General features: G+C 39.5%; 2 protein-coding genes across 2 annotated transcripts; both read left to right on the top strand.

The window, feature by feature from the left end:
* Positions 1-2,068: 2,068 nt before the first annotated feature.
* On the top strand, positions 2,069-7,936 carry LOC110787069 (BRCA1-associated RING domain protein 1). The gene is made up of 13 exons (XM_021991634.2): positions 2,069-2,489; positions 2,587-2,640; positions 2,749-2,822; positions 3,109-3,189; positions 3,299-3,525; positions 4,187-4,486; positions 4,627-4,727; positions 5,337-5,526; positions 5,628-5,725; positions 6,170-6,275; positions 6,472-6,637; positions 6,883-7,001; positions 7,277-7,936. Exons 1-13 carry the CDS (start codon positions 2,401-2,403, stop codon positions 7,604-7,606), a joined length of 1,935 nt encoding a protein of 644 aa, XP_021847326.2. The 5' UTR covers positions 2,069-2,400; the 3' UTR covers positions 7,607-7,936.
* Positions 7,937-10,369: 2,433 nt separating this feature from the next.
* LOC130463595 (uncharacterized) lies at positions 10,370-13,052 on the top strand. Its single transcript, XM_056832770.1, has 2 exons — positions 10,370-10,810; positions 12,597-13,052. The coding sequence occupies exons 1-2, from the start codon at positions 10,370-10,372 to the stop codon at positions 13,050-13,052; spliced, it is 897 nt and encodes a 298-aa protein (XP_056688748.1).
* Positions 13,053-19,473: the final 6,421 nt, after the last annotated feature.

Raw genomic sequence — 19,473 nt, 5'->3', positions numbered from 1 at the left:
CTTGTATATAGTCGCAATCACATTCCAATATGTCTTTGTTACGAAGTGAAACAGTGAAATAAGATAGAAAGTCGGAAATTAAAGATAGAATTAGTGTGTGGCTCGGGCGATGCCCCGATTGCTACATTGAATAGTTAAAATTTTAGATTTTTTTTTAGCAAAATATTTGATAAGATACATGTATAGCATTAAGTGAAAGTATTCATCAAGTTCGTAAACTACACAAACACGCTAAGTCATTTATCATGAGAAATAATTTTTCAATTGCATCATCTTACAATTTATAATTTGTTTTCTAGTGAAAATAAGTGATTCAAAATTAACAAACACAAAATTAGACATATGCAGTCATGCAAGGCATTTCTGTAGTTGATGCTTATGAGACTTATGACATCATGTTTATTCATGGTTGTCCTAATTCTTTAATTATTATTTTTTTCCAAAATAGTCAATAGAAAATAAAAAGTCACATAAAAGTTTAGTTGTTGTAAACTTCATGTTAACATTCATTTATAAATTAATGTGAAGAGATATACCACGAATGGTTGTTGGTTAAGATGATAATGAGAGTTATCCTCCACACTTGAGGTCTGGAGTTCAAACCTCATTGTACTTATTGATTTTTGGTTGTCCATGATATGACATATCATTTGGTGAGTGGATGATGTGGCGCAAAAGGAAGAGTACTATGTGCCACATGGACATTTTTCTCAACGCCTTTTAATATATTAGTATAGGTTAAAGTTGTCACGGAAATAACCCATGTTGCACAAAAATTTGCGCTAGAAATCCAGCGCAGAGCTGTCAAAACAGGTCATCGGGTCGGGTTTGGGTCGGGTCATCCCGGGTCTCGGGTCATGATCAGGTCGGGTCGTGTCGGGCCAATATTTTATCCAGGTTGAATTCGGGTTCGGTCGGGTCGATTTCAGGTCGGGTCATGTTGGGTTTTTTCCTATCCTGGGTTCAGGTCGGGTTCGGGTCGGGTCACATTTCAGTCAGGTTTGATTTCGGGGTTCGGGTCTTAATGGGTCGGGTTTAAGTCGGTTTGTAGCAGGTAATTTCGGGTTCGGGTCTTATTGAGTCGGGTTTAAGTCAGTTTGCAACACAATTATTTTCGGGTTCGGGTCTTGGTTTGGATCGGATAATAATCGGATCAGATAGAATTCAAGTCGGGTCACACTCGGGGACAGATCAAACTCGGATCTGATAATTAATCTATAAATTTTAATTATTTTATATTGTAAAAAATATTCTTTAACTTATTTTGGAGTTGAATTTTTCAGTATCTACTATCTAGTAATAAATAATTAAAATAGATTTATCGTTAAAGTTAATATTTGATCGTGTCAATGACAAGTCGGGTAAATCGGATAGCGGGTTGTCACAGGTCGGGTCAATAGCAGGTTTCATCGAGTTACAATCGATTTCGGGTTGACATCGGGTCGAGTATCGAATCGAGTTCGGGTCATTGTTCGGTCGGGTAAGTTCGGTTATCGATCATCGACCGTAAGGGGAGACACAACTTTGGAGACACAACAATATATAACTTAGCATGGGAATTTCATCGCAACAATATAATCACTTTTTTTTTTTTCTTGATGATTCAAATTTCTGAGTGTTATTGTTGATTTAAAAGATATAGATCTATGTATAACGCTTATGTATGAGAGAATATTATATACAGTTCTCCATGGTTAGGATTTCGGATGACGTTAATCCTCTTCTTTGACGAGGTTTTATTGTCATCTACTTTATTTGTTGACCAAATTGATTAAGAATTTTTTTATTGAATTCATAACTTTTTCATTTGTGTATTTGATTACTATAATTTCCCTAAAATATGTTTTTATGTGTTGATTTCATCAAGTACTAAATGCAGTAAAAAAAACTCTAAATGGAGAATTGTTTAATGACTTTAAAAATTCTGGTTTTGGCCGGATAATACTTTATAAGTCTTAAAGGGTGAAAATTAAAATTTTGAGTTCCAAACGGTGAAAAAAGAAAAATATAAGACCCCAAAATTATGCTTAACTCATTTATAAAAGGGCGGAATGCACATCATAATCATAATGTTAGGCGAATAGAACAACTCTAAACATGCAAAAGACCTAATTTGCTTTGTCACTTCTTCGATGAAAGAACTTACCCAAAGTTTGAAAAAATGTCACCACCATCGGAAGCAAAAATTGGCACCAAAGTTTGAAAGTTTTCGAATTATTTCGAGAATAAATTTCCCGGCAATATTTGGGAACCTTGAAAACATTTGGCGGGATATTTAGCGGCAATTTCCGAGGAATACAAAACAACGCTCAAATACCCTACTTCTTCAATAACCCCTAACCCTCATTTCTCTCACTAAAGTCACTCACTTTCTCTCTCTAGCTCCCACTAACTTCAACAATGGCGGAATCTCAGACCCATGCTCATTTCCTCAATCCATGGGTTCTTCATCTTCAGAAATTAGAACTTGAATTGAAATGCTCTCTTTGGTATTTTCCCCCTTTTCATTTTGCTTTTTTTTTTTGTGTGTATTTTAAATAATTTAATTCAGAAAATTTCCAGTGTTTAATGGGTTTTTCTTGGCAGTTTGAAGGTGTATAATAAGCCGATCTTGCTACCTTGTAACCACATTTTCTGCAGGTATTTTTTTTTTAATTCCTTTTAATTTTCATATTTAGAAATATAATTTTATTTGATTTTTGGTGTAAAATGGAGTTGTGTTGATATGGGGTTTTCAATTGATTTCAGTTCTTGTGTACCCAAATCGAATTTGTTTGGTGGGTTAGATTGCCCCCTCTGCAAAATATCCTATTTTGAACAAGGTAATTATCCTAACTTTATTCTCCTAATTTTATTTAATTGATTTACATATGCTGATTCTTGTTGCATTTAGATGCGAAAGTTGGGGTAGAATTAATACGAATGTTCATTTCTTCTTGAAACATTATTTTTTCGCAAAATTAGGGAAGTTGTAATTGATGAATGATTTTTTTGTTCATAAGTTGGTCTTTTTAAGGGAAAAAGGTGTTCATTTCTAATTTTACCAGGTTGCCCTTATTTTCAATGTTCTATCTTTAAACTTGGTTGAAATCGTTACATCAACTGCAGATTTGAGGCAAGCGCCTTTTGTACAAAATGTGGTGAACATCTATAGGAGTATGAAGGCATCTACTCATATGCTTAATCCAGGTTCGTTTTTGGCTAACTTGATCATATTTTCAATTTCCGAGGTTTATTTTTTTTAACTTCTCCACATATTAAAGGTTGCCTTTTTCCCTTTGTGATTGAATGGGTTTAGATCTTGGAAGAGTCAAATCTGAAATTCCCAATCAAATAGCCAAGAAACAGATTGATTGCTCTCCACCCGGAAACTCGAATAGTGGGACATGTGGGAATGTGGAGCAACACGAGGATGTTGACGTGGATGTGAACCAGATCGAGTCTTCATCTCAGGACAGCCCTCCATCCTCAGGAATTAGCAAGGGTGTCGATGTTGATAGTCGTGATCCAGGAAGCAGCTATGATGTAAGAACCTAATCTAACCTGTTAATTTAAAGTTCCTTGACCTGTTGGGCTTTGTGTATCATAATTGCTTGAAGTGGCCTCTTATTAGGCATTGGTGGATTATAACCAATGCAATCAAAATGATTTAAGCCATCCTGCATTGACATTGTATAACTGTAACAATATCATTTCTGTTGGTAGTCCAATCATGCTTTCAGATATATAATTTTCTACATTTTAACATATACACAATACACTACATTTAAAATCAGCAAATTCTGATAAAAACAACTAACCCAAATCCAATGGTGTAGTTTAATGGTAGAAACAAGTACTTTTTACCATTATTTTCAAATCCTGCAAACCATCACAAAGTAGCTGCTCCTCTGAGCTATAAGAATCGTGGGCTATGTGGCACACTAATTGCTCTAATCAGCCAACTTTCTGGTTTTGTAGAAGCCAGCTTATGCTAGTATCTTGTCCTATTTCATTTTGTACTTTCAATGAATTCTTCTTCAAGGAATCAAGGTGTTAGTTATTAACCCATAAGAACCTAAGGTATCATTTATCTTTGGGGAGTGTGCCTACTGCCTAGTGTCTAGGTATATATTCCCTGACCAAATACTTTACCTTTGCTTATTTTCTGACTTTAAATTGCTGTTTCTATAAATTATGCTTGTAGACTGCGGGTAAACTTCCATCCAAGAAGTCTTCCAAGAGAAATGCTGATGATTTTAAAACCAAGGATAACAGTCATGATCAATCTGGCAAGAAGCAAAAGCAGTTTCTAAGCCAATGTCTACCACAGCTTCGCCAGGGTAGTACATCATCACTAGCTGCCGATCTGCAAAATGCTGCTTCTGCAGGTTCTGAAATGGCTAATACTGGGAATGATCCTGGAAACCAACAAGCAGTTGAATCTGATTCTGCAAGTTTAATAAACTTCTTTTGTGCATTCTGTCAGAGTTGGAAGATAACAGAGGTAACCCATTTTGATACTTCATCATTTTCAGGTTATTTGAATATATGGTTGCCTCATTGTAGTTTATTTGTGTAACATTGTGTAAACAGTAGGGATTATCACTCTTCTCTTATACCTTTTTACCTTCTTTACCCATATAGGGTAGTGGACCAATGCAGCATTTTGACAAGGGAAGGCAAGTTTTTGGCAGTGAGGCTGGCCGTTCTTCCGTCTTGCATGTGCATCAAAGTTGCATAGAATGGTGGGTGATCTCTTTACACTACTTTGTTTGTGATTATGCTTATCTTGAGAGTTAAGAGATCTGATTGATCGATTCCAACAATCTTGAATGAACCATGTTTTCGTTTTAGTGGATCAGTATGAAGATAATCTGAGTGTACAATCTCCAGTGTCACCTTGTTGTGTGTCTTAGATAATTAGTTTGTCTGACCATCAGATCAATCTTGATTTTGATATTAGTAAAAATAACTAAACATTACAGATTTGGAAGTCAAAATTTATTAGCAAGAAGGCTGAATAATCCTCCTTAATTTACAACGTGCTTGACTTTCCAAGAAGCCTAATAACACATAAAGAAATGAATTTGTTTGGTGATGTTTGTTATTACGCTCCTCTGGTGAGCATACCTTGAGCTTGTCTTGTCATGAATCAGAACACTTTTGTGGCTTTACGATGATGCTTAGTCACTTGTGCATAAAAATCATACAGAGTAGTTTTATTAATGTAGCTATATTGCCTGGATATGCTCTCGGTTCACACAAGTTATGCTTTGCTGACCACCTGCTGAATCAAAATGATTTTAAATACATGTCAGTAAACATAACATAGCCATAATTATCTGTGACTGCAGGGCACCTCAAATTTATTATGAGAATGACACTACAATGAAAAATTTGGATAAAGAACTTGCCAGAGCAGGAAAACTTAAGTGCACCAGCTGTGGGGTCAAGGGAGCTGCCCTTGGCTGTTTTGCAAAATCCTGCCGGAGAAGTTATCATGTTCCTTGTGCGTATGAAGTTACAGGATGCAGATGGGATATGGTGAGTTGTCCTTGCATATTTTGTATATAACATAATTGCTTCTATTACCAATAAAGAGAAAGAAAGGAAACAGAGGCTAATTACTCACGTTTGTTTTGTAGGATGATTACCTAATGCTCTGTCCTGCTCATGTTTCCAACAAATTTCCGAGTGAGAAGTTCAAAAAGCCTGCTGTAAAAAAGTGTTCGTCAGCAAAAATGTATGAATTTTGTCCGTGAGCATTATCTTGAAATACTTTGGAAATTTGGCTTCTAAAGATATGTGAATAGGCTTGGGTGAACCTAATTTTTTTTCCTTCCTGTTGAATGTCCATCTTGTCTGCAAAATGCACGGGCAAAATATTCACTTATGCCTCTGAGATCTACATTCAGTCACAATCACAAATAATGTACATCATCATGTCGATAATAACAAAAATAATTTGTGTACCTGTTTGAATACTCAATATACTCCATATCATATATGAATTAGTCTATCTGTTGAAAGAATCTGAAAATTCAGTTTTGTTATTAGTCCATTGATGCACTTTTACCTGGGTATTTTTTTTATCAAATTTTGAAGATATTTGAAACCTCAATTGGTCTCTACCTAATACATGCAACTTTTAGATATAGTTCATCATTTTTTTACATTTGGCTTTCAGAGTTGTTGAGAAGAAAAGCGTGTGTGACACTGATTTTTGGGCTAAATCATCTACTGGAGCCAAGAATTGGGTTCTATGCGGATCTGCCCTTTCTGCGGATGAGAAGGTTTGTGTTTAACAACATATACATGCTCTCAATCTTTTCCTTTGTTTCTTAGAGTTAATAGCAAATTGTCCTCTGCTCATGAATTATGTGACGGGAAGGAAACCTAATCTATTGCGCTTTATCTTATTTGCACAGCCTAATATTTCTTTTAATTGATCAAACTTTGTAACATGTTCCATTCAACCTGTTCATGCAGTATAAGCTGGTGAAGTTTGCAAGCTCATGTGGAGCAACAGTGACAAAGGCATGGAACCCAGATGTTACTCATGTGATTGCGGCAACAGATGCAAATGGGGCTTGCAGTAGAACACTGAAAGTTCTCATGGGCATTCTTAATGGTAGATGGATACTTAGTATTGATTGTAAGTTCCCTCTATTCCTCTTACTTTTTGCAGTAAGTCTTTGTTTTGATTGCATGAGGCTTTATGGACATGGACTTGGATGATCAATCTAATGATCAAACTCTTGTGTGATCAATCTAATGATCAAACTCTTGTGTGATCAATCTAATGATGTGGTGTTAGCAAACTATGATCTCCTTAACTCTAGCATAAAACGAAGACTTTCTAAATAATCTAGTAACAGTGCTGTGGTTTGGTTTGTGCAGGGATTGAAGCATGCATGCAATCAAAATGTCCTGTAGACGAAGAACCTTATGAGATTATCTTTGACAATCATGGCTGCTGTGATGGCCCCAAAACTGGCAGACTCAGGGTTTTGGATAATGTAAGTCCCTCTCTTCTCTCAGGAACTGTTTTGTGACCTTAAGAATTATTTTCCTTTTCTTGCAAAATGGTTGGTTTATTTAATCTGACCTGAAAATCCAATAATTTCTGCATACTACTGAAGTTACTTTTGCATATATTGTATTATATAATGATTACTTTTGAATTGTCATTTAGCAAAATATATACTCCACCACGAAGTAAGATTTAAGCTAAAAAGTACGAGTAGTTTGTATTCCATAAACCACATCCAATTAAGTGATGTTCTGTTGACAGGCACCGAAGCTTTTCAGTAGCTTGAAATTCTTTTTCATGGCTGGGTTTGTGGAAACATACAAAAATGACTTGCAAAATCTGATAGTAGCAGCAGGAGGTACCATCCTTGAAAGTGAAGCACAACTGCAAAGATCTAACGATAAACCATGTCATCCATCAACAACAATACTAGTTTACAATGACGATTCAACAGGAGAAGTTAACGGGGTCGTACAACGACAGTTAGTGGTAGAGAAACTGGCTTTGGAAACTGGTTCTCAAGTAATTGCTCATACATGGATCTTGGATTCCATTGCTTCAGGCGCATTACAGGCCTTTTTTCAAAGGTAAAAAAGGGGGTAAATCCGTAAATGTATAGGGTTTAGTACTAAAATCTTTGTTTAGATTAGCTAGCTATAATTTGAGCTCTGAAGGAAGAGGGTTCTGTGCTTTTGTCCTCCCATTTGGTTAGTCACTGCTAATAATTTACTGATAGGTATTGTTGTACTAGTAATTTTACATGATCAAGTTTTTGCAATAATCTAGTTAGCCAAGTCGATTAGTATGAGTGTATCCGTCATCTTTTTTTCTTTCTCTGAAATGAACACTCATTCAAATCTGCATGTACAAGGATTGTAACAGACTAACAGCATTTCAATTTAAGGTATCTGTGTTGTCTCATCATGAACTTGAAAAATGATTTGAATTTTGGACAAGATAAAGAAAGGTTAATTTGCTAACTAGGAGTGGAGTAACATTTGTATATTGGACATAATTTACTTGTTTGATCAGCTAGGAACGTTAGCAATTTTGTAGTAACTCGTTGAATTACTTCTGTAAAGATGTATGATCAAACGAATTCTAAACGACATTTTTATTAGCAAAGTTGTCAGACGTTGTTTATCTCTTTCTAGTTTCTAGTATTTATGCAAGTACAAATTTCATCATGGGATAATCTTGTGCAAATTGCTGAAACTATTGATATTCCCCGGTTAACTATTGGAGATTTTAATGATGTAATCAATCAATCAATCCCATTAATAGAGTTAGAACTCAGGTTTATGCAGACACCATGAATTCTTGTAAGTTAATTGACCTAGGGTTCGAGGGACCCAAGTTTACATGGACGAATAAAAGGGGGGTTAACCCAATTCTTGATAGACTTGACCGGGCATGGGCAACGCAAGACTGGGTAGGGATGTTTCCAAATGCTACCTTGCATCACCTCCGACCATTGCCCCCTCCTATTAAACTTGGACAACCCAATTGCCCTCATAGGTGTCAAGCCCTTTCGTTCCGAACCAATGTGGCTGATGGAGCCCTCCTTTGTTGATGTTGTTAGGGGAGCGTGGGAGAGGCAGTATGATTAGGGATGTCAATGGGGCGAGGCGGATGCGGATGTATGTCCCTCCATCCCCATCCCCACCTAAAATTTTCATCCCCATCCCCGCCCCATCACCCATGGCGGGTACAAAATTCATCCCCATCCCCGCCCCAACGGGTATAAACTAAAATCCATCCCCGCCCCACCACCCAACTGGGTATCCATCCCCGTCTTATCCCCGCCCCATCACCCATGGCGGGTACAAAATTCATCCCCATCCCCGCCCCAACGGGTATAAACTAAAATCCATCCCCGCCCCACCACCCAACTGGGTATCCATCCCCGTCTTATCCCCGCCCCATACCCACGCCAATATCCGCCTAATTTTTCTTATTAAGCAAACATTTTCCATATGTACGAAGTAATGAAAGTTAACTTTAGAAAAAAAAACCTTACAACTAAAGAGACACATATAATCGAAAAAATACCCGTCATAACAAAAAAAATCTAAACAAAAAACTTAAAATTCTCACCCAAATTCATATTATCACCTAAACATGCACATAAATACAAACTCACCCCATCGCCCATGGCGGGTATGAAGCGGGGCGAGTGGGGATGGGGCGGGGCGGGCGGGGATGGGGCGGGGCGGGCGGGGATGGGGCGGGTTCAACACAAAATCCACACCCGCCCCATCACCCATGGCTGGTACAATTTCTATACCCATCCCCGCCCCATCACCCGCCAAACCTACCTCCATCCCCGCCTACTTGGGGCGGATGCGGGGCGGGTCTCCCACGAAACCCGCCCCACTGACATCCCTAAGTATGATGACCTAGGATCTAAATTGGTATCTCTGGGAGAGGAGTTTCAACATTGAAATTTAAATGAATTTTATGCCCGGAATAAACGAGTTCTAGCTAGGTTAAATGGAACCCAACTCTATCTTGAAAAAAATCCCTTTTTCTACCTTCCACCAGAACCTTGAGCGTGACCTGCAAGCTGAAATGTTACAAATCCTAGACCAAGAAGAACTCTTATCGGATTAGGAGTCTTCAAAATATGGTGGGTCAAACCTTCTCTGAACAAGCTCAAATTGCATCCCTCATCACAGATTTCTTCACCTCCCTATACACAACAAAACAACAACCCATTTAACATAATTTTGAGGTAGAGAACCCTACTCTTGTGTTGGGCTTTATTCCCTCAGAAACTGAAATTAGAAAAGCCCTTTTTTCTATGCAACCACTTAAAGCACCGGGGCCTGACGGGTTTCACCCAATCTTCTTCCAGCGTAGCTGGCACATTGTTGGCGGGAGTTGTGTCAGCACATCCAGAACTGGTTTACTACAGGCTCGGTACCGGTTAATGTTTGTCAAGCTTTAATTTGCCTCATACAAAAACAAGATAACCCCACCCTTGTGAAACACTTTCGCCCCATAAGCCTTTGCCATACGGTGTATAAAATGGTCACAAAAGTTCTAGTTAACATGCTAAAACCACATCTCCCCAACTTAATCTCTCAAAACCAAAACAGTTTTATAAAAGGAAGGGGGCCGGATGTAAACCTTGTTGTTGCTACTGAGATTTTACATTCAATGCATAAGAAATGAGGTAAATGGGGTTGGTTTGCTCTAAAAAAAGACCTAGAAAAAACTTATGACTGGTTAGAGTGGGGGTTTGTGAGGACTTGTCTCATCAATATTGGCCTAGATAAACCCACTATCTCCATTATTATGGAATGCATTACACACACTTCATCCTCCATTCTCATAAATGGTAGGAAATCAATGTCGTTCACCCACTCTCGAGGGCTTCTCCAAGGCGACCCGTTGTCATCCTATTTGTTCAATATTTGTTTGCAAGCCCTATCCTCTACTATTTCACATGCCTGTGACGCGAGAGAGTGGACCCCTTACTGGGTTAGGCCGAATAAAGTCCCTATTTCACATATATTATTCGCAGATGACCTCATGTTACTTGGTAGAGTGGATGAGAAAACAACATTTTCAGTTAGAGATACCCTAGATGAGTTTTGCTACATATCTGGGCAAAAGATAAACACAGATAAAAGCCGCCTCACATTCTCTCACAACACCTCTACTGATGTGAAAATCCTTTTCCAGGAAACCTTGTGTGTAAAAGACAATGAAAACCTAGGTCTGCACCTTGGCATCCCCATATCCCACAAGAAACCAAAAAGAAAAGATTTGCAATTCATTGTAGATAAAGTTCGTAATAGGCTCGCTAAATGGAAGGCCCAATTCCGTTCCAAAGTGGGACGGTTAGTGCTTATTCGATCAACCCTAAACACTATTCCGAACTACTATATGTAAGAAACTCTTCTTCCTGCTACCACTGTAAATGATCTTGACAAAATCTGTAATAATTTTTTGCGGGGAGTGAATGAAGAGGGGAAGAACAAACTACACCTTGTAGGGAAACACATTACCTTCCGACCAAAGGAACAAGGGGGATTGGGGATTTGAAGCCATAGATTGTTGAATATGATTTCAATGGCCAAGTTAGGATGGAATCTTTCTCAAGGTCCTCTCTGATAGGTTATAATACATATGACAAAACATAAATCACGCGGAAAAACCTTAATGCCAGGAAACATATTATTTACACATAATCATTTAGCATAATTTAGGAGCATACACTTTGTAGCGTGCCCTCCCTAGCTGCGCCCGAACCGAACAAGAACAAGCCTTTAGGACTCCAAATGTCGTCCCTCCGTAGATAGTCCACAATACGTCCGGATCCGCCTCAAGTTAGACCAACTAGAATCGCCCTTAAGGTTACTAGGAAATTCGGTTAAGTGTTTGCAAGTGTTTGGCTTATTTTTCTTTCAAAACTTACCCTTAGAATACTTCAATCCCATGTACATAAATTATGACCCTAGGCCTTTATTTATAGAGGTTTGGAAAGGGAATTGGAATCCTAGTAGGATACGATTTAATTAAACTTAGAATCCTACAAGGACTCTAATTAATTAAATAATCCTTTTAGGAATAGGAATTTAATCATACACCAAATCCTAATAGATTTAGGAATTGTGCATGGACACAAACACACACACGCACGGCAGCCACGAGGGCCGCCCATGCGCGTGCGCTTGGCCCACGCTACGCAGCCATGCCTTGGCGCGCTGGGCCTGCCTCGCGGTGGGCCTGGCGCTGCCATGGGCTGTGCGTGTTGGCGTGCGTCTTGCTTGCTGGGCGATGGCCCGACTTCGTGCTGGGTCTTCGTCCGGCAGGCCTCGTCCGATGCTAATTCGTACGATACGCTTCCGATTAAATTCCCGATTCCGGAATTCATTTCCGATACGAACAATATTTAATATTTCCGATCCCGGAATTAATTTCCGTTTCGAACAAATATTTAATATTTCCGTTTCCGGAATTATTTTCCGATTCCGATAATATTTCCGATTCTGACAATATTTCCGTTTCCGGCAATATTTCCGATTCCGGCAATATTTCCATTTCCGATAATATTTTCCGATACGTACCATGTTTCCGTTTCCGGCAACATCTACGACTTGGATAATATTTATATTTCCGATACGATCCATATTTCCGTTTCCGGCAATATCATCGTTTCCGGAGTATTCACTTGCTTGTGACGATCTCAGCTCCCACTGAAACCAAGATCCGTCAATTCCGAATATCCATAGATAGAGTATTTAATGCCATTAAATACTTGATCCGTTTACGTACTATTTGTGTGACCCTACGGGTTCAGTCAAGAGTAAGCTGTGGATTAATATCATTAATTCCACTTGAACTGAAGCGGCCTCTAGCTAGGCATTCAGCTCACTTGATCTCACTGAATTATTAACTTGTTAATTAATACTGAACCGCATTTATTAGACTTATCATTGAATGCATACTTGGACCAAGGGCATTATTTCCTTCACTCTCAACTTAGCAGTTAAGTGCATTCAATCCAAATACATCCACATGAATTATGTTACAAGTTTTAAAAAGGGTTCCCCTATTTGGAAAAATGTAGGAACTGAATGGAAGTTTCTTGCTTCAACAAGTTTGTTGCGCATTGGGAAGGGGTAGGGGATCTATCTTTGGCATGATAATTGGATGGGGGAATGGCACACTCCGTAGCTTAGTACAGGAACCCCTCCTTGAACATGAGGAAAACCAAACACTTAGCAGTTGCATCACTGAGGGGGAATGGGACTTTGACAATTTGGGGTGCGAACTGCCCATCCATGTTACCCAGCGCATTATGAGCTTACCTCCCTTGAAGAATAACACCATTGACTCACCAGTTTCACCCTTTGTCACCCAAGGGAAATTCTCCCTTGCTCTAGCCTACAAACATGCATCCTTTGACCCCCACCACCCCAACCTTGGGTGGCTGTGGAAACTGAAATTTCCACCAAAATACTCCTTCTTCCTCTGGCTTACATGCTGGGATAGACTACCCCATCGAAAACTCCTCCATTTGTGAACAGTTACTGATAACCCCCATTGCCCTCTTTGCCCTACCCTTTTGGAAGACTCGATTCATATATTGCGTGATTGTCATGTTGCAAAAGCTGTGTGGGATGCCCTCCAACCACATCCCTCCCTCATAGTAGGGGATACTTGTTAGGTTATGATACATATGACATTACATAGATCATGCGGAAACAACCATTAACCCAGGACAACATATTATTTACACATAATCATATAGCATAATTTAGATGCATACTCTTTGTTGCGTGCCCTCCCTAGCTGCGCCCGAACCGAACAAGAACAAGTCTTTAGGACTCCAAGTGTCGTCCCTCCGTAGATAGTCCACAGCACGTCCGGATCCGCCTTAAGATTGACCAACTAGAATCGCCCTTAAGGTACTAGAAAATTTCGGCACTTTATGAGCAAGATGTGTGTTTTAATTTTCTCTCAAAAAACTCACTTTTGAATACTTTGAAACTTGTTATAAATTGTGAGCCCTAGCCTCATATTTATAGGGGTATGGAAAGGGAATCGAAATCCTATTCAGATACAAATTAATTAAACCTAGAATCCTACAAGAACTCTAATTTAATTAATTTATCAAATAGAATTAGGAATTTAATCATTAACCGAACTCTGCATGTTTTAGGAAACGTGCACGAACACAAACACTTGCACACACACGCACGGCAGCCACGATGGGCCCCCATGCGTGCGCGCGAGCAGCAGCCCACGCAGCGCCCGCGCGCGCTGCGCGCTGCGCGTGCTGTGCGCGTTGTGCGCGCTGCGCAGCCTGCTGGGCCTGGCCTTGCGCTGGGCCTGGCGTGGCTGTTTGTGCGGCGCGCTTGGCTTGCTGGGCGATGGCCTGGCTTCGTGCTGGGCCTCGTCCGGCAGGCCTCGTCCGATGCTTATTCGTACGATGCGCTTCCGATTAAATTTTCCGATTCCGGAATTCATTTCCGATACGAACAATATTTAATATTTCCGATTCCGGAATTAATTTCCGTTTCGAACAAATATTTAATATTTCCGTTTCCGGAATTATTTTCCGATTCCGGTAATATTTCCGATTCTGACAATATTTCCGTTTCCGGCAATATTTCCGATTCTGGCAATATTTCCATTTCCGATAATATTTTCCGATACGTACCATGTTTCCGTTTCCGGCAACATCTACGACTTGGATAATATTTATATTTCCGATACGATCCATATTTCCGTTTCCGGCAATATCATCGTTTCCGGAGTATTCATTTCTTGCCTGTGACGATCTTAGCTCCCACTGAAACCAAGATCCGTCGGTTCCGAATATTCATAGATGGAGTATTTAATGCCATTAAATACTTGATCCGTTTACGTACTATTTGTGTGACCCTACGGGTTCAGTCAAGAGTAAGCTGTGGATTAATATCATTAATTCCACTTGAACTGAAGCGGCCTCTAGCTAGGCATTCAGCTCACTTGATCTCACTGAATTATTAACTTGTTAATTAATACTGAACCGCATTTATTAGACTTAACATAGAATGCATACTTGGACCAAGGGCATTATTTCCTTCAGTCTCCCACTTGTCCTTAGGGACAAGTGTGCATTTCCTAATTCCTTTGTCGCTCGATGTTTGCTCTTGAACATAAGGTAAGAGTTGTCATCCTTATTATGTCCAGAGGTGTTCCTCGGTTTCAGAGTCCAACTGATCAAATAAACAGATAATCATAGCCTATGATTCATCCGAGCACGGCCATGCATTTCACAGTTTCTAGCTCTCCGAGTGGCCTTGTACAACTTTTAAGCATCTCATCCCGATTTATGGGAGGACAATCCCAATCTTGCGATCTTGAGATTAGACTTCGTTTGATAGGTGATTACCTGAGCGTTGCCTTTATAGCCTCCTTTTACGGTGCGACGGTTGGTCAACGTCAAAACAACCAGTTCTCAAACAAGTAATCTCAAATCACTCAGGTATTGAGGATTTAGTGTCTAATAATTTAATGAAATTTACTTATGACAGACTTTCATCTCTTACAGTAAAGTTTCATAGGTCTTGTCCGATACTAGTCTTCCCGAAGTAAGTATCTATGCAAATGATTATGACATTGTCATGTCCACATAGTTCAAGAAACAGAACTACTAGTCATCTTGCATTCTAATCGTCTAACGTTTTCTATGCGTCCAATTTTATAGAAAACTCCGATTAGGGACCATTTTCAACCTTTGACATTCAAGTTCACTTGATAGACATTTCTTAGTCACAGGACTGGTCCTGACAGTCTATCTTGAATATATCGTCAAATTGAAGGGACTCATCATTTAATAAACCATAAATTAAATGGAAAAATGAATTCTTTTCATTTATTGTGAATGATTAACCAATAATGTTTTACAAAGATTTAAACTCTAAAACTTTAAAACATTAAACAGAGACATCAAAGCCATTCTCCAATATGCTTGATTCCCATAGCTGCAGTGTGCGAGTTGTGCTTCGCCTGCGGCAGAGGTTTAGTTAATGGATCTGATATGTTGTCATCAGTTCCAATTTTGCTTATCTCGATTTCTTTTCTTTCAACGAACTCTCGTAGAAGGTGAAATCTACGAAGTACATGCTTGACTCTCTGGTGGTGTCTAGGCTCTTTTGCCTGTGCAATAGCTCCGTTATTATCACAATACAGGGCTATTGGTCCTTTAATGGAGGGGACTACACCAAGTTCTCCTATGAACTTCCTTAGCCATATAGCTTCCTTTGCTGCTTCATGTGAAACAATGTACTCCGCTTCAGTTGTAGAATCCGCAATGGTGCTTTGCTTAGCACTTTTCCAGCTTACTGCTCCTCCGTTGAGGCAGAAGACAAACCCAGACTATGATCTAAAATCATCTTTGTCGGTTTGGAAACTTGCGTCCGTATAGCCTTTAACAATTAATTCATCATCTCCACCATAGACCAGGAAGTCATCTTTGTGCCTTTTCAGGTACTTCAGAATATTCTTGGCAGCAGTCCAATGCGCCTCTCCTGGGTCTGACTGGTATCTGCTCGTAGCACTGAGTGCGTACGCAACATCCGGGCGTGTACATATCATAGCATACATTATTGAACCAATCAGTGATGCGTATGGAATCCCATTCATTCGTCTACGCTCATCAAGTGTTTTTGGGCACTGAGTCTTGCTTAGAGTCATTCCATGAGACATGGGTAGGTAGCCTCGCTTGGAGTCCGCCATCTTGAACCTATCAAGCACCTTATTGATATAAGTGCTTTGACTAAGTCCAATCATCTTTTTAGATCTATCTCTGTAAATCTTGATGCCCAATATGTACTGTGCTTCTCCTAGATCCTTCATCGAAAAACATTTCCCAAGCCAAATCTTGACAGAGTTCAACATAGGAATGTCATTTCCGATAAGCAATATGTCGTCGACATATAATACTAGGAAAGCAATTTTGCTCCCACTGACCTTCTTGTATACACAAGATTCGTCCGCGTTCTTAATGAAACCAAAGTCACTGACTGCTTCATCAAAACGTATATTCCAGCTCCTGGATGCCTGCTTCAATCCGTAGATTGACTTCTTTAGCCTGCATACCTTTTTAGCATTCTTTGGATCCTCAAAACCTTCAGGCTGTGTCATAAACACAGTTTCTGTTAAAACGCCGTTTAAGAAAGCAGTTTTGACATCCATCTGCCATATTTCGTAATCGTAATATGCAGCGATTGCTAACATTATTCGAATAGACTTTAGCATTGCAACTGGTGAAAAGGTTTCATCGTAATCCACACCGTGGACTTGCCTGTAACCTTTTGCGACCAATCTAGCTTTGAAAACTTCAAGTTTCCCATCCTTGTCCTTTTTCAGTTTGAAAACCCATTTGCTTCCAATGGCTTGGTAGCCATCTGGCAAATCGACCAAATCCCATACTTGGTTTTCAGACATGGAGTCTAATTAAGATTGCATGGCTTCTTGCCACTGCTTGGAGCTAGGGCTCGTCATAGCTTGCTTGTAAGTCGCAGGTTCATCACTTTCAAGTAATAGAACGTCATAGCTCTCGTTCGTCAAAATACCTAAGTACCTTTCCGGTTGAGATCTATATCTTTGCGATCTACGCGGGGTAACATTTCTAGATTGACCATGATTCTCACCAGATTCTTCTAAAGATCTCTGAGTTTCATCCTGAATGTCATCTTGAGCATTCTCTAGAGTTTGTTGTTCGACTCGAATTTCTTCGAGGTCTACTTTTCTCCCACTTGTCATTTTGGAAATGTGATCCTTCTCCAAAAAGACACCATCTCGAGCAACAAACACTTTGTTCTCAGATGTATTGTAGAAGTAATACCCCTTTGTTTCCTTTGGATAGCCCACAAGGATACATTTGTCAGATTTTGGATGAAGTTTGTCTGAAATTAATCGTTTGACGTATACTTCACATCCCCAAATCTTAAGAAAAGACACATTTGGAGGCTTTCCAAACCATAATTCGTATGGAGTCTTTTCGACAGCTTTAGACGGAGCTCTATTTATAGTGAGTGCAGCTGTATTTAGTGCATGTCCCCAAAATTCTAATGGAAGTTCGGCCTGACCCATCATTGACCTGACCATGTCTAGCAAGGTTCTGTTCCTCCGTTCTGACACACCGTTCCATTGTGGTGTTCCAGGAGGAGTCAATTCTGATAGAATTCCACATTCTTTCAGATGGTCATCAAATTCATAGCTCAGATATTCACCGCCTCTATCAGACCGCAGTGCCTTAATCTTCTTGCCTAATTGATTCTCTACTTCACTCTGAAATTCCTTGATTTTGTCAAAGGATTCAGACTTATGCTTCATTAGGTAGACATAATCCATACCTACTGAAGTCATCAGTGAAAGTGATAAAGTAGCTGAAACCACCTCTAGCATTTGTACTCATTGGTCCACATACATCTGTATGGATTAAACCCAATAGTTCATTTGCTCTTTCTCCAACTTTAGAGAAAGGTTGCTTTGTCATTTTGCCAAGTAAACATGATTCGCATTTACCATAATCCTCTAAGTCAAATGGTTCTAGAATTCCTTCCCTTTGAAGTCTTTCTAAGCGTTTCAAGTTTATATGGCCTAATCGACAATGCCACAGATATGTGAGATCTGAATCATCCTTTTTGGCCTTTTTGGTATTTATGTTATATACTTGTTTGTCGTGATCTAATAAATAAAGTCCATTGACTAATCTAGCAGATCCATAAAACATCTCTTTAAAATAAAACGAACAACTATTGTCTTTTATTAAAAAGGAAAATCCCTTAGCATCTAAGCAAGAAACTGAAATGATGTTTTTAGTAAGACTTGGAACATGGAAACATTCTTCCAGTTCCAAAACTAGCCCGGAGGGCAACGACAAATAGTAAGTTCCTACGGCTAATGCAGCAATCCGTGCTCCATTTCCCACTCGTAGGTCGACTTCACCCTTGCTTAACTTTCTACTTCTTCTTAGTCCCTGTGGATTGGAACATAAGTGTGAGCCACAACCTGTATCTAATACCCAAGAAGTTGAATTAGCAAGTATACAGTCTATAACGAAAATACCTGAAGATGGAACGACTGTTCCGTTCTTCTGATCTTCCTTTAGCTTCAAGCAATCTCTCTTCCAATGCCCCTTCTTCTTGCAGTAGAAGCATTCGGATTCAGAAGTGGGTTGACTGACCTTCCTCTTTGCAGATTTGGCGCCAGTTTTCTTAGTTGGGCTGGCCTTGTTGCCACCTTTCTTGGCATTCCTCTTCTTTCCAGATTTCTTGAACTTGCCCCCACGCACCATAAGCACATCCTGCTTATCACTTTTGAGCGTCTTTTCAGCGGTCTTCAGCATACCGTGAAGCTCAGTGAGCGTTTTGTCCAGACTATTCATACTGTAGTTCAGTTTGAACTGATCATACCCGCTATGAAGAGAATGGAGGATGGTGTCTATAGCCATTTCCTGAGAAAATTGCTGATCCAGTCGACTCATATTCTCAATGAGTCCAATCATTTTGAGAACATGTGGACTTACGGGCTCGCCTTTCTTAAGTTTGGTCTCAAGAATTTGCCTATGAGTCTCGAATCTTTCGACTCGAGCCAGATCTTGGAACATGTTCTTCAACTCAGTGATGATTGTGAAAGCATCTGAGTTGATGAACGTTTTCTGCAGATCCGCACTCATGGTGGCGAGCATTAGACATTTCACATCCTTGTTGGCATCAATCCAACGATTGAGGGCTGCCTGAGTGACCCCGTCCCCTGCCGCTTCGGGCATCGCCTCATCCAGGACATACTCCTTTTCTTCCTGCATAAGAACTATTTGCAAGTTCCTTTGCCAGTCAAGGAAGTTTTTCCCGTTCAACTTCTCCTTTTCGAGAATTGATCGAATGTTGAATGAATTGTTGTTTGCCATATTAAAAACTACAATTGAAAAGAATAAACAAATAAATAAC

The sequence above is a fragment of the Spinacia oleracea genome, chromosome 6 (genome assembly GCF_020520425.1).
Source record: "Spinacia oleracea cultivar Varoflay chromosome 6, BTI_SOV_V1, whole genome shotgun sequence".
Classification (NCBI taxonomy): Eukaryota; Viridiplantae; Streptophyta; class Magnoliopsida; order Caryophyllales; family Amaranthaceae; genus Spinacia; species Spinacia oleracea.
This window is presented reverse-complemented; position numbering and strand designations above follow the sequence as displayed.

Coding starts and splice junctions, on each gene's coding strand:
- LOC110787069 (XM_021991634.2), top strand. CDS start 2,401: ATGGCGGAATCTCAGACCCATGCTCATTTCCTCAATCCATGGGTTCTT. Junction 2,490..2,586: donor GAATTGAAATGCTCTCTTTG/GTATTTTCCCCC, acceptor TTTTCTTGGCAG/TTTGAAGGTGTATAATAAGC. Junction 4,487..4,626: donor AGAGTTGGAAGATAACAGAG/GTAACCCATTTT, acceptor TTACCCATATAG/GGTAGTGGACCAATGCAGCA.
- LOC130463595 (XM_056832770.1), top strand. CDS start 10,370: ATGTCGTTCACCCACTCTCGAGGGCTTCTCCAAGGCGACCCGTTGTCA. Junction 10,811..12,596: donor TGCAATTCATTGTAGATAAA/GTTCGTAATAGG, acceptor GGAAAAATGTAG/GAACTGAATGGAAGTTTCTT.